General features: G+C 28.7%; 1 protein-coding gene across 6 annotated transcripts in view; it reads right to left on the bottom strand.

The window, feature by feature from the left end:
- The window catches only part of LOC118204184 (septin-9-like), a 188121-nt gene that overhangs the window by 13042 nt on the left and 161701 nt on the right, over window positions 1–13378 (bottom strand). For 5 of the 6 annotated variants that reach the window (XM_085823496.1, XM_085823497.1, XM_085823495.1 and 2 more), the window contains 6 exons: window positions 10546–10719; window positions 8563–8706; window positions 5576–5657; window positions 5321–5458; window positions 4556–4673; window positions 1764–1859 (listed from right to left, as the gene is read on the bottom strand). In XM_085823496.1, the coding sequence (XP_085679622.1) occupies window positions 1764–1859; window positions 4556–4673; window positions 5321–5458; window positions 5576–5657; window positions 8563–8706; window positions 10546–10719 (752 nt within the window). Of the gene's footprint in view, window positions 1–1763; window positions 1860–4555; window positions 4674–5320; window positions 5459–5575; window positions 5658–8562; window positions 8707–10545; window positions 10720–11768; window positions 12139–13378 lie in introns of those variants that run through there. The other variant, XM_035376521.2, reaches the window with a different exon arrangement.

Here is a 13378-nt window from a genome sequence, read left to right as displayed (position 1 = left end):
TTTTTTTAAAGTTTCCATTTCTTTGGCAACTGCAGAAACTCTCTCTTCAATTTGTTGTTGGACGGCCGAAACTCTTCTTTCGACTCGTTGCGCCACAGCCAACACTCTATCTTCTATTTCATCTTTGACAGAAGAAACCTTTTCCTCAATTTGCCAGACTTTATTTTCGACAGCTCCTATTCTGTCTTCCATAGCCTCAAATTTACTTTCTATTACGCAGGTTATTTCTCTTTTCATTTCGTCTTGACCTGCTTCAATCTTTTCTTGTACAGCTTTTATATCTTCCTTAAAAGTTACTTGACCAGCTTCCAACTTTTCGTGAACGGCTTCAGTTTCCTTTTTAACGGATTCTTCCATCTTTTCCTGACCAGATTTCATATCATCTTTCATTTCTTCTTTAAATGCAGCAAAGGCTGATATCAACTGTCTTAACTGCTCTTCCATCGCTCTTGTGATTGGTATTCAAATCCCACTTCTGACACCAAAAATTGTTGCGTGCGTACGAGTTCGTTATGAAATAAATGCACAAGTCCGAGGAAAAATGAACAAAAATTTATTATTATCACAACAAAAATGCTTAAATTTTCTAAAATTATCATGCAGTATTACAATATCTCACAGTAGTTATCTTTTAACTACTCAAATGTCCAATAGAACGTAATTCAAAACAGCTAAAGAACGCTAATCCGCTACAATCAACAAGAGCAGTTTTCTAAACAACAACAAACTAAGCAACTACTACGAACTGAGATGTTTTCCTCCTTTTATAAGATTTTAAAATCACGCGCTAGAATTTTCCAGTACTTTCTCGAAATCAAAAAGAGATATTTATTTATTTAATGTTAAATGCACGTACGTGCTCTTGTATTTTCAATTTTCCGGCTTAGCTTTCTTCTTTTAATATTCATCACGCACTGCACGAGAAATAAAACCATTTAATTTATAATTGAACTAACATTAGCTTCTTAAATACCAAATTCGTAACATTAGTATACATGGTATTCATTGACCATGAAAGCTCACATGGATCCTGCCAAAGTTGCACCAATTGTTCCTGGGGAATTCTGAAGGTACTGATGCTTCTTTATTTAATAAACAAGCAGTATTCAATTTTTATATTTTACAATTTTTATTCAATCTTTATTTAATAAACAAGCAGTATTCAATTTTTATATTTTATAATTTTTATTCAATCTTTATTTTATAAGCAACCAGCATATCAATTTCTACTATTTTGTTAGGCACTCTGATTTTACTGGAAGTTCTGATAAAAACACTGAGTATAAAATTTCCGTAGGTAACTGTTTCAATCTATTACTGTTTTGTTGTCCATATTTCAGCTGATTGTATCATATTCATTAATACAAACTTTTTTTTTATGGTAAAGTCCCATTACTTTGAAAATAATTCACTGCTTGCTTGTTCTGTAAAATGCAGATCTCAATTTTTAATATTTTTTTTAAATTAAAGCTATCTTATAGAGAATCAATCAGGGTTGCATCAGAAGAAAGCACAGATATTATGAGCCTGTGACATCACGCTTATTCGTAAATGTTGCTAAATTGCACTGCTCTGCAAAAGTTTCACAGCACCAGATATTTTAACAATAAAAAGAGTTGTTTAACCATGTATTATTTTAAAACTTTAAATCAATTACTTTAGCAACATTACAAATTCTGTCTGTGCAAAATGAACTGCCAACGAAGCATGTCAGAAAAATGTAATTTATATTAATTTAAACATGAAAAAAATTATGTTCTTACCCTTATTTTGTTATTCGAAATAACATCTTCTGGCTCTTCTTCTAATTCACTAATTGGATAAATATTGATGCCATTTTTCTCCAGGTCTTGCTTGATCTAAAATTATATATTTTCATATATTTTATAGACAAGTTTTATAATAAATATAAAAAGATCTTTTTCATATTGATAATTATATAATAGTAATGTATTTAATAATAAGAATAAGAAATATACAAATAAAATGTATTTAATAATAATAATAAGAAGAAAATATACTTAATTTTTATGATAATTCTCATTTTAAGAAATTTCATAGCTTGATAAATAATAAGACAAGATGCTTTCCAGAAAGAAAATCACAATTGCTCTGTCACTTGCATTGTTATCGACATGATATAGTAGTACTTGCAATGCTTAATAGTGTCAGTGAATCGCCAAAACTATGCCTTCAAAATGCTAACTCAAAATAGTAGTTATAAAAACAGACAAATTTCAAATGATTAAAATTAAGGGCCTTCTGCCAATTAACCGAAATTCAGGACTTTTAAGGACCAAAAATCAATTCAAAATTCAATCTAAGGACTTTTAAGGGCTCTTAAGGACCATACAAACCCTGTGTAAGCTGTTCATAAACTCTGATATACAGTAAAAGACCAACTATCTAACTCAAGAATTACATAAAATATTTTAGAATTTTAGAAACTTTAGAAGGATATATGCTAACTGCTGTTTATCTGTTTTCCTCTCGCATTTTGAAAAAAGAAAAAAAACACTGCCTTCTACATAACAGCATGTATTTTTAAAGTTATGGTACCCTGGCATCAAGAAAAATGTGCATGAATCAATACAATATACTACTTTATTTGAAAATAAATAACAGCATGTATTTATGGGATCCTGGCATCAAGAAAAATGTGCATGAATTAATACAATATACTACTTTTTTGACAATGGATAAACAATGGTGATGTAACGGGAAAAATTATGATACCCAATTTACGTTTTTTGCTATATCTGCAATTTGGATTTATTAATTGTAGCGAAAAAGAAAAGATGAGGCTTACGGACAAAATAAGATTGAAGAACTCACTTGATGACACAACATATGTTGACGCAAGGATTGAATTTGCTGCGCTATATCTCAGAACTGTTTTTGTTTAATAATATTGGAAAAGAAAATAATTATTACTTAAATTTTTATTACCCACCTTAAATAGAAGGGAAATTATTCATAAATTACTTTGGGTCACTGACCTTTTTAAACAGGTCCCAACTTTGGGAGATTTACCATCATTTTTGGTACTATATACCAAACACGTCATAACACGCAAGGTAGTTTTTACCTCTTTAATTGTGGGCTCAGAATTATTCTTTAAATTCTGATAGGAAAGACCTTAAACTCGATGATTTCTTACAGATTCTGCATAATTACAGGGAGCCTTATTAAGCATCCAAAGCAATACATTTGCAAAAGCTTTGAGCACACGTCTCAAGAATAAGACAGAAAACAGAAGCTGTAATCTCTCATGCAATTCTCATAAGAATGACATTAGACTCAATGATTTCATACAGATTCTGCACAATTATAAAGGGCCTTACAAAACATCCGACACAATATATTTGTCATAGCTTCACACACACACACCTGAAAAACAAGCAAGAAAACTTAAATTACATTCTTTCATGGCTCAATAATAAACGTCAGCGCTGGAAATCAAAGGGCTGAGAGTCTAACCCGACACATGTAGCTTTTTTCATTTATGTTACTCTTATTTATTAAAAAAAAAATTGTTAAATAGTAACTGTTTTTAATTTATGTAATTACTATTTCACAAAAAATTTCTTTAAACTCTTATCAGAATGATTGGTGCAAGTTTATATCATCTTTGCATAATTCCATGATCAATGGATTTCACAGCCAAAATAAGATGCTTTACTTTCACTTGTTCCAAGTCCATGAAATATGTCCTTTTATATCTGAAATGCCATTTTTTAAAAATCTTGCATAAGTTTAAATGTAGGCCTTTAATGTAACAAACAAGATGACTTATTAATTATAATAATAATTTGAGACTCGCAATTTTTTCAGTTCTCTTCTGTTAGCAGGACCAGATTCAGAAATGTGTGTCACTCACTGTCAGTTGCAATTTTTATACTTTATATATTCTACTCATGTCAGTTGCACTTTTTATAGACCAGCTGTCAGGAATTTTCACATATCTGGCATTCAGCATGTTCCGAATTTTCTGGATGGTCACAGTTATATTTATACTTATGGGTATTATAAATTACACCTAAATGTTCCAAAATGCTAAATACTGAAATGAATTTGTACCTTTTCTAAACTGGCAATACGCATTTTGACAAACAGAAAAATTATTTAAATGCATAAATTACACTACAAAATTTAAAAAGTAAACATATGTATAAAATATAAAATATGAAACATGTATAAAATATAAAGTCTCATGCTCTGAATGAAAAAAAACAGGAAAATCCTGAATATGTATAAAATATGAAACATATGTATAAAATATAAAGTCTCATGCTCTGAATGAAAATTCCATAATTTGAATATAAACTAAGATGTAAATTTAAGATGAAGCAGATTTAATAAAACTGACTAAAACAAACAATCATAAAGAAATGAAGCACTGTACTTCTTATGATTACAAAATCAATACACAAGATTTTCTGCATATTTGTATTGATTTATTGTGTTCTAACAGTTATTCTTTCAATTAATGAAATTTCAATTTAATATAATAATAAACATAAATGCTAATTAAAAATATATAAAAATCACTTACCCTTTGTTTGAAGGCTATTCTTTCTTCAACAGTGAGAGTATCAGCTTTGGCAATAACAGGAACTATATTTACTATTTTGTCTAATCGCTTCATAAATTCAGCATCAAGTGGAGTCAACCTTGAAAAATAAAGAATTATGAAAGTGATTTATTATAGTATAATATTTTTAAATCTAAAAAAAAGAGCATGATAAGAATTTGCATTTTGATAATCTCAGATTAGTACACCTCCTCCAGAGAAGATTTTATCATTAAATGAATAAAAAAAAAATTATCTGCTATAATCAGATGATAAATCAATCTTCTAAATAAAACTCAACATAAAACAAGGAATTTTAATTAATATAACTGCATTCTAATTATTACATCATTACAAAAATCAACAACACCTCTAATAAAATCATACATTCGACGATAACCACATATATGAAAGACCAAACTTATTTAGAATCATAAGTAGTCTTATACAGATTTCTTTACTGTATATGTAAATCATTAAAATTCAGGGCATATAATCAATCATTCATTCAAAAAATTTTCATAATATTATGCATCTTAATATTCCCACAATCTATTATCAGAATTTTATTTTAATAAATCTGCAATTTGGTTTTCTCAAAAACTGCTTTTTTATTCAAAATTTAAGAATGCTAAAGAAGAATTTTGTTACATTAACAATTTCATTATGATTCCGTAATCAAGTTACATTATAAAATATTCATTTAGCTTAATCGACTTGATAATATAGTTCTTAAAATTTACTTACGAGTGGCCTGTTGGAGGAATAAAATATAAACAACAATGAACCCTTGTATCTGGAATGTACTTTTTTCGATTAACGCTCTGTTCTTCATTTAAGTACTTTTCATACTGTTGGTTGATGTACTCCAAAATAGGTATCCAACTATTAAAATAAATGCTTATTTTTTCTAAAATTCAACATATAATAAACAGCCAAAAGATATTTACGATTAAGTAAGCCTGACTTTTAAGACTAATAGCACAAAATAAATGAACTAACCAATTTTCGTTATTTATGTGGTCTCCAAAACCTGGAGTATCTGTGACAGTCAACCGTAGTCGAACCCCTTTTTCTTCTAGTACTGAAAAGGATGACAACGAAAAATATATAATTATCAAATACATTTACATGTATAAATAGTTTTAAAAAAACTAATACAAAGTCAGAAATGAGAATTAAGAGCTAGATAATTTGTTTTGATTTAGAAACATCACCACAAAGATACAACTAGCTTAAGAAGCATTAACATAATACAGTCAAAAGTCGTTAATCCGGACTCGACGGCGATTCCGGATTATAGATCATCAGTTTAAATCTGGTAAGATGGCATGCAGAAATTATAAAATTAAAAATATGAAACCATAATTTATGAAATAAAGAACAATTATGATCTAAAGGGTATCAAAATTTACAAATAAAAAGCTTAATATTTATTTGTTTACTTTATTAAACATTTCTTTCAATGTAAGTTGTTTAACTTGCTTCGTTTTATGTGATGATACTTTCTCTTTAATTCTATAAACAGACATAAATTCTTCTTCAGTTACAAAGTTCCGCTGTTCAAGTCCTATAATTGCTGTGTCTAGAATACCGACTAATTCAATCGAAATTTTTTCGTTTTCAATAACCTCTGTGTCACTTTCTTCACTATCGGAAGCGAATTATAATGACGAGGAATTTGATTTAAATCATATCAAAGACGGATTACATCGAGATGAAATATTACATTTAGTAAAGAATTATAAGCCAAATAAAATAAAAACATCTGCCCTGAAGATAAGGATAGTGCTGACAGATCAACTTCCAATTCATTGCGGGCCGCGGCATTTCCCCCCCCCTCCTCCGAGTAGCGTGAAATTGATAAACAGATTTTGGAATGGTTAGAGAAACGAAGGATATGCCTTTATCCATTTTTTGCAGCAATTAATGGACTTCGAAACATACTTTCGCTTTGTAGATCCTTTGCATATTAGTAAATATATATCGGAAATTCTATTTGACATAATCAAAAGTTCAAGCTTACTTTTATAAAATTGCTCTAACACTCTGCAAAAAATAATAAGCCGGATCCAATTCGAAGATTAAGGAACAACGCAATCTGCGACATTAACTGAATTAGATAATTTTAGCTTAGCTTATACAGTCCGTTATATATTAAACGTGCATGCATAAACGTATTATGCGCATGTGCACACGCATATTCGCAGCTGTAAAGGTCTCTTGATGCATGCGCAGAAAATTTGTAGCTTTGAGGTCCAGATTATAGATCATTCCAGATTATGGGTGTTCAAATTAACGACTTTTGACTGTATTCTCAAATTTATCATGTTATAAATATTACTTATGTTTCAAAAAAACTTAATTTGAATAAACAATGATAGAAATATGTAAATTTTACATTGTTATTTTTAAACTCGCACAACAAATGTCACTAAAAATAAGATCCTGTTATTATATATTTACTTGAGCACAAAATAAAATGTAGTTAAACACATAAAAGCTAAGACGTGTAATGTAATTATGATCAGACATTAAAGTAAACTGTTTTTTCCATGGAGAGTTAGCCACTCCCCCTTCCCTTGTTTACTTATCGTTTTGCCATCACATATAAGTTAATTACGAATATCACTTTTATTATTATTATTAAAAGGTAAATCTGAGAACTATATATGTTTCTTCGTATACTTTACACAAAAAGAATACTCAAACTCTTTCTTGAAGACCATTCAAACACGCATGTCAATTATTCTACTTTTTTACGTTCTAAAACATTCTTTTACATGGACATGAAGTCGGAAATGTAGACATTATTTAGCTGTAACAATTCAGTACCTTTCACATCTTTGCATACAAAATCAGAAAACACATTGAGAACTTGAAACCAACTGGCATTTTACTTCATTTCGCTTAGTAAGGTAAACGTTTCCTTGCCCTCACGTGGCGTGGCTTATTTCCTTCCCCTGGCTTCACTTTCTTCGTACTGCAATAGCAGAGATGCCATCTCCATGTATTCTAACCTCCTTGAGATTATCTTATTTAAAATATGTTCACTGACATTTGAATTTAGTTACATATTTGGAGAAGGTCAGCAATAGTGAAGATGAGAAGCAGACTAGGTCGAACATACAGAGGGTGTTCACACATTTTTGTAATGATTTTGATTTTCTCCATGAATTTAAATATTAATTTAAAAATACAAAAAGTGAATGGCTGCAAACTGAAATAAGATTTAATTATCATTTGCAGCACTAAAAATATTCTTTTACAATGGATTGAAGGCTATATTTTTCTAAATTTTTTGTTTTGAAAATTTAGCTTTTTTACGTTCTAATTGTGTGTTTAAAAAGTGATTTTGCAAAAGCAAAAACCACATTTTTGGATAAATTTTAGGCTAAAAGTTCAAAATGTAGAAAAAAAATTTAGATAGTAATATGGCACAGTGGAGTTTCTCGCCAAAAATATTTGGCGAGAAATTTGTCACCAAGCGAGGTCGTATGTAAGAGTAGTTCCCTTAATTATATATTTTTAATTATCAAGTTTAGTCAATCTGGGCTTTGTTGTATTACTTTCAACTACAGTTTATACGATAGGTATATAGCAACTTCCTTGAAACACAAAATTTATTGAATTTATTTGAACTGAAAACTGAATAAATACACTTCATATGTAATAAACATACATAACTTACATTTTGATTAGAATCACCTTAGGCATAAAGTAATTTCTATTGATAACTGGCATTAATAAATTAACAATTCTCAATACACACCTACGCATTTTACACTTTTAAGAAATTTTATGCACATTTATTAAATTATGTTGCTGTAGTAGTTACAAGTAAAAAATCTTAGAAGAGTACCTATGTAAATTTTGACAGTTTTTAACAAGTTGAAAAAAAAAAAAAAAAAAAAAACTGATTTCAGACTACTTTCAAACATTTATGTTTATTGAAGTTGAATAAGCAGCTGAAAACATTTATGTCTTACCATGACTAACAGATTTCACTTCAGTAGTTTTAGGAATTTTGTATTGACCATTTTCTTCTCCTTCTACTTTAACACACGTTCGTCTGCTAACACTAGCTTTAAATAGAGTATTAAGCAGTGTAGACTTTCCTAATCCACTTCTACCTGTACAGAGGAATGACTGAATTATTTCATTTAATTTCAAAAAGTACAACAATGATCTGCAATTTATGTACCTCTGTTGAGTTAAAAATGGTTGATCATTTAAATATATAATATATTTTCTAAATGCAAATAAGAAAAAATGTGCATACATAGTTATTCATGTTCACAATTACAAAATAATATATGAACTGTTTCGATTTAGAAAACAACAACATAAGAAATAACATGAACATTTAAATTACCCAGAGAAAAACCATATAATTAATATGATACCTGATGTGGAGTTTTAAAAGTAATACTATAGTAAATGAGTTACACTATACATAGTTCTGCCATATTTTAGAAACAAGAATCAGGCTATTTCCCCCTGGAAATGAGTAAAACGTGTTTCCTTGTATGTTGACATATATAATGTGTACATGTTTGAAATACTGTATTTTATAATCTACTAATGAATCTGTCCAAATTAAGTAAAAAAAAAATTGATATAATTATTTATCTCCAATCTCCCTTCCTCTTAGAAAATTTTCTGTGGATGCTCATATCCAGAACACTGTGTAAAATTAATGCTATTAGAAAAATCTACAACATACTATAAGATACTAGCTTGTATGGTGCATAAAAAGTGGTCTGAAAGGAAAAATAGAAGAAATCAAACAGCTAAGATAAAACAATACTTTTTACATGACACTTGTATCACTTTTCTCTTTGTGTGCAATTTACACGATTGCTGTTTAGGTATGTTATCAAACATTTATATTCAGCATGCAGCTTCTCAGTAAATATACTCAATTTCTTTGTATTAATCTTTTTTCCACATTTTAAACACAGTAAAGAATAGCAAAATTGAAAAAAGCTATGTTTTCAGACACAGACTTCAAGAAAGAAGTCACAAATGGTAAATAAATACAAGTTTTAAAATCAATACAGACAGTTTAAAAAAGAACTTTATAACTTTCATCTGCATAAAATTATTTGTGTCACTAAAGGTCTTGAAAATCCTAATATGCATACATTGGGCAATAAGAATTCATGAATTACTTTCCAAAAGAACTGTACTGATTAGTGACATTTAACAGTGAAGCTAATGAAATGAATAAGCAGTAACTCTGGTTTAAAAGTCCCAGCCAGAATTACAAATAATAAACATAATTTGGCTTATCTCAGATGCCTGGTATCCCAAAGCAATTACATAATAATAATGCCAGATGCCTGGCTTCTCTAACTACATATCAAAGTAGTTACAAAAAATAAATATCATTTTCCTAAAACTGTATAAATCATTTCATGAATTTCAAATATAAATGATTTTCAAATGTTTTCAAAATATGTTTAGAGGTTAAGTGAATACTGCAACTAAACTATAGCATTTTCATACTGCAACTAAACTATAGCATTTTCATACTGCAACTAAACTATAGCATTAGAAATAAATATTCAAAACTATGAATTAAAATAAAAATTCAATATACATATTGTACACAGCATTTCTTGAATTATCATTTTATAGTCATATAAATATGAATTATAACATAATTTTTAATATACTGAAATGCTTTAAGTATAAAAATATAATATACTGAAATGCTTTAAGTAACATTGAAAATAATCTCAATTTTCAACAAGAATTTAGTATTTTTTTACAAAATATTCTTATTCTACTTAATTTTAAAATCTTTACAATTTACATTTCTTTTAATCCCCCCTAACATTTCAGTCTCAATAAATAATCATGAAAAAATTCATTAATGCTTATGTTTAAGAAACTACATCTAGTGATACTTATATTATGAAATTTTGTCATATATCAGTATGTGAATGAAAATTATTTCATCATACCTACAACTATGATATTAAATTCAAATCCTTTTTTGAGCACTTTTTTTCTGATTTGTTCTTGTAGAGTATCAATGCCCACATAACCAGAGACATCAGTTTTCAGATTGCCCCACTGAGTAGTTTCTGTTAAAGTATCAGCCATAATTGTTATAAAAGCATTCACACTCAACTGGCCTGAAATCATAAAACAAATCTGGTATTATAATATGTAAATAAAATTGGTTTCGATACACCTTCATAAAAAAAGGAGCCTTTTTGTAAGTAACAGGGAGAACAGATATGTTTCATTTTCCTCAATTTCTTATGTTTTTAAAATTTATTGATACAAAACATTTAAATAAAAATAATAAATATTTAAATAATCTATGCTTTAGGAATAATATAGCTTTGAGAAATAAACATATTTTAAAAAGTTAAAGAACAGTACACATTCATATTGCTTTTATATAACCAAGTTATAACTGAACTGTTGCATTGTATTTATACTATGATTATAATTATATATACTACATATTTAGGAAATATAACTCTTATTCATAACTATCTCCTTATTACTCTTACCCTAACTTATTGACTATCTCCATATTGCTCATATATTAAAACCATAGTGTCTCAATATAACATTAATCATTCTGTTACATACAAATCTCCATCACTCTGAATAAATACTTAGCTCCCAAATTATCTCATATCACTGTAAAAAATTGAAATAATATATCATTTCCTGAATGTTTTATAACTGGTTTTCAATTATTTAAGAAAACAAATATTTAAATATCATTAAAATACGAGTAAATAAGCAAAGATAATTTTAAAAGAAACATAACTACATAATTTTTTCTGCTAAATCTTTTGGCATTTAAAAATGCATTATTCAACCATCATACCTTTTGGCCTTTTTCTGCTATCTTATCATTTTCTACCATATAAAGATTTCATATGAGAAAATCATTTAGATAACTTTAGAAATTCTGATACCCTTCAAATTTATATTAACTAAAATACATCTTCAGCTTTTACAGGGTCATAATGTATAATAGAAATGCTGAATGATTAAAGTTCTATAACACTTAATAAAGTTTGCTATTAAAATGATAATTCAAAATTTTGCAAATATAATATGTGTATTATACAATTATATCCAAAAACTAAGATTGTATGCAAATACTCGGGTGTATACATATAACCATTTAATTAAACAAAATTCGCAAATTGTGACTTACAGTTTGATTTCCGGCTATATAACAGCTAAGTATCACATAAAATGCAACACCTCCATATCATAAAAAATGTCTCTGGGAAGATTTTTGAGAAGAATATCCCCGAAGACCAGAAAATGCTGACGAAAATTTAATTCGTCCGTCTCAATCAACTACAGTGAAAGTCATTAATGCTCAGAATTCAGGTTAAAAGATGCGGTGAACGCGGCCATGTGACTGGAAACGTACGGCACACAATATGCCGGTAGGGAAGCACGAATCATGATTAGTCAGGATGAATCACATAACACACGCAACTAACTATGTGATAAGACCGCCACAAATATTGCCGTGACGCAGTTTTAAAGTCGAGCAGAGGTTATTGGCTAGTCGAACGTTCCAGGGTAGTTCTTTTTCTGTAAGAAATCCGGTTTTCCGCGCTCGCGTGGGGTAGAGATTGTTTGAAATTTACTGTGGTTATCATTTTCCTTTCAACTGGTGAATATTGGCCAATTTATTTTTGTAGGTGACTATCGATTTTTTTGGCAAGCTTTGTATCAGGATTTCCGTCAAATGTTCTTTTAGTTAACTAAATATTATTTTGTATAAAATAAATTTAAAAACTATACTTCGATTCGATAAAAAATATATTTAAAAATTTGTAATCTAAACAAAGCACGACTACGATTTAATTGATTAAAATCTGAATCACGAATACTCTGCAACTAGTAACACTTAAAAAAATTAAATTCAAGTAAAAACTAAAAAAGGCGGGATAAAAAACAGTCAAAACACAATCTTGATTTCATTTACAGGCCTTTTTATTTTTTTATTTGTTTTTATAAAAAAAATATATATATAATCTAAAGTAAATTTAAATTTCTAACGAAATACAGAAAAGGAAAACCAGCGGAGGAAAAATGTTCCACCTTCAAAATGGATTTTATTAAGAAACAATAAACTGTATATCCGGGGGGGTAAAGTGGAGGAATATGTTAATGTTAAAAAAAGAAAAAGGTTGAAAATAATAAAAATTACAATTTTTTTTAATATATAAAATAGGCTTTTACTTAAAACTCAGAAAAAGAAAAAAGAAGACGAATTTAAAGGGGAAAAAAATCTGAAAGCTTTCAGATTTTATATTACGCCCATAGGGGAGCTTTTTTTCACTTACATACATATACACATTTCGAGAGAATTTGGGATAATGTTCCTTTGGGCTAAAAATATTTAAAAACAGCAAATCTTTATAATTCCCGATAGACAGTCTTGCGCGATGGATTGTCTTTAATCGGGAGATAAAAATGTTCTTTCCTCTACAGTATTGCCACGGCTCACTATGAAATCATTGAATTTGTTAATCAAAAATTCGTTAAAAGTTTTTAAAAATCTGAAATACACAATAAAACAAATTCGAAATTCAAAGTTCGGTCTTCCAGGTGTTCATATTCGGGTGGATGACTAAGTTATTAAAAATTTGATGACTCTAGGTACCTTTTTTTTTCCTTCCACAATGCGAAATACATGCATATATTCATGCAAATTCTTCCTTATTTAATTACTTTAAATATACTACAGGGCGATCATATATTTGGTGGAAACAATTTGAAAAGTGATTCAACGCAAAATCCTGT

The sequence above is a fragment of the Stegodyphus dumicola genome, chromosome 9, assembly GCF_044657685.1.
Source record: "Stegodyphus dumicola isolate Sdum_Otavi_A_Nest chromosome 9, ASM4465768v1".
NCBI lineage: Eukaryota > Metazoa > Arthropoda > Arachnida > Araneae > Eresidae > Stegodyphus > Stegodyphus dumicola.
The sequence above is the reverse complement of the archived record's forward strand: the minus strand, read 5'-3'. Positions and strand labels throughout refer to the sequence as shown.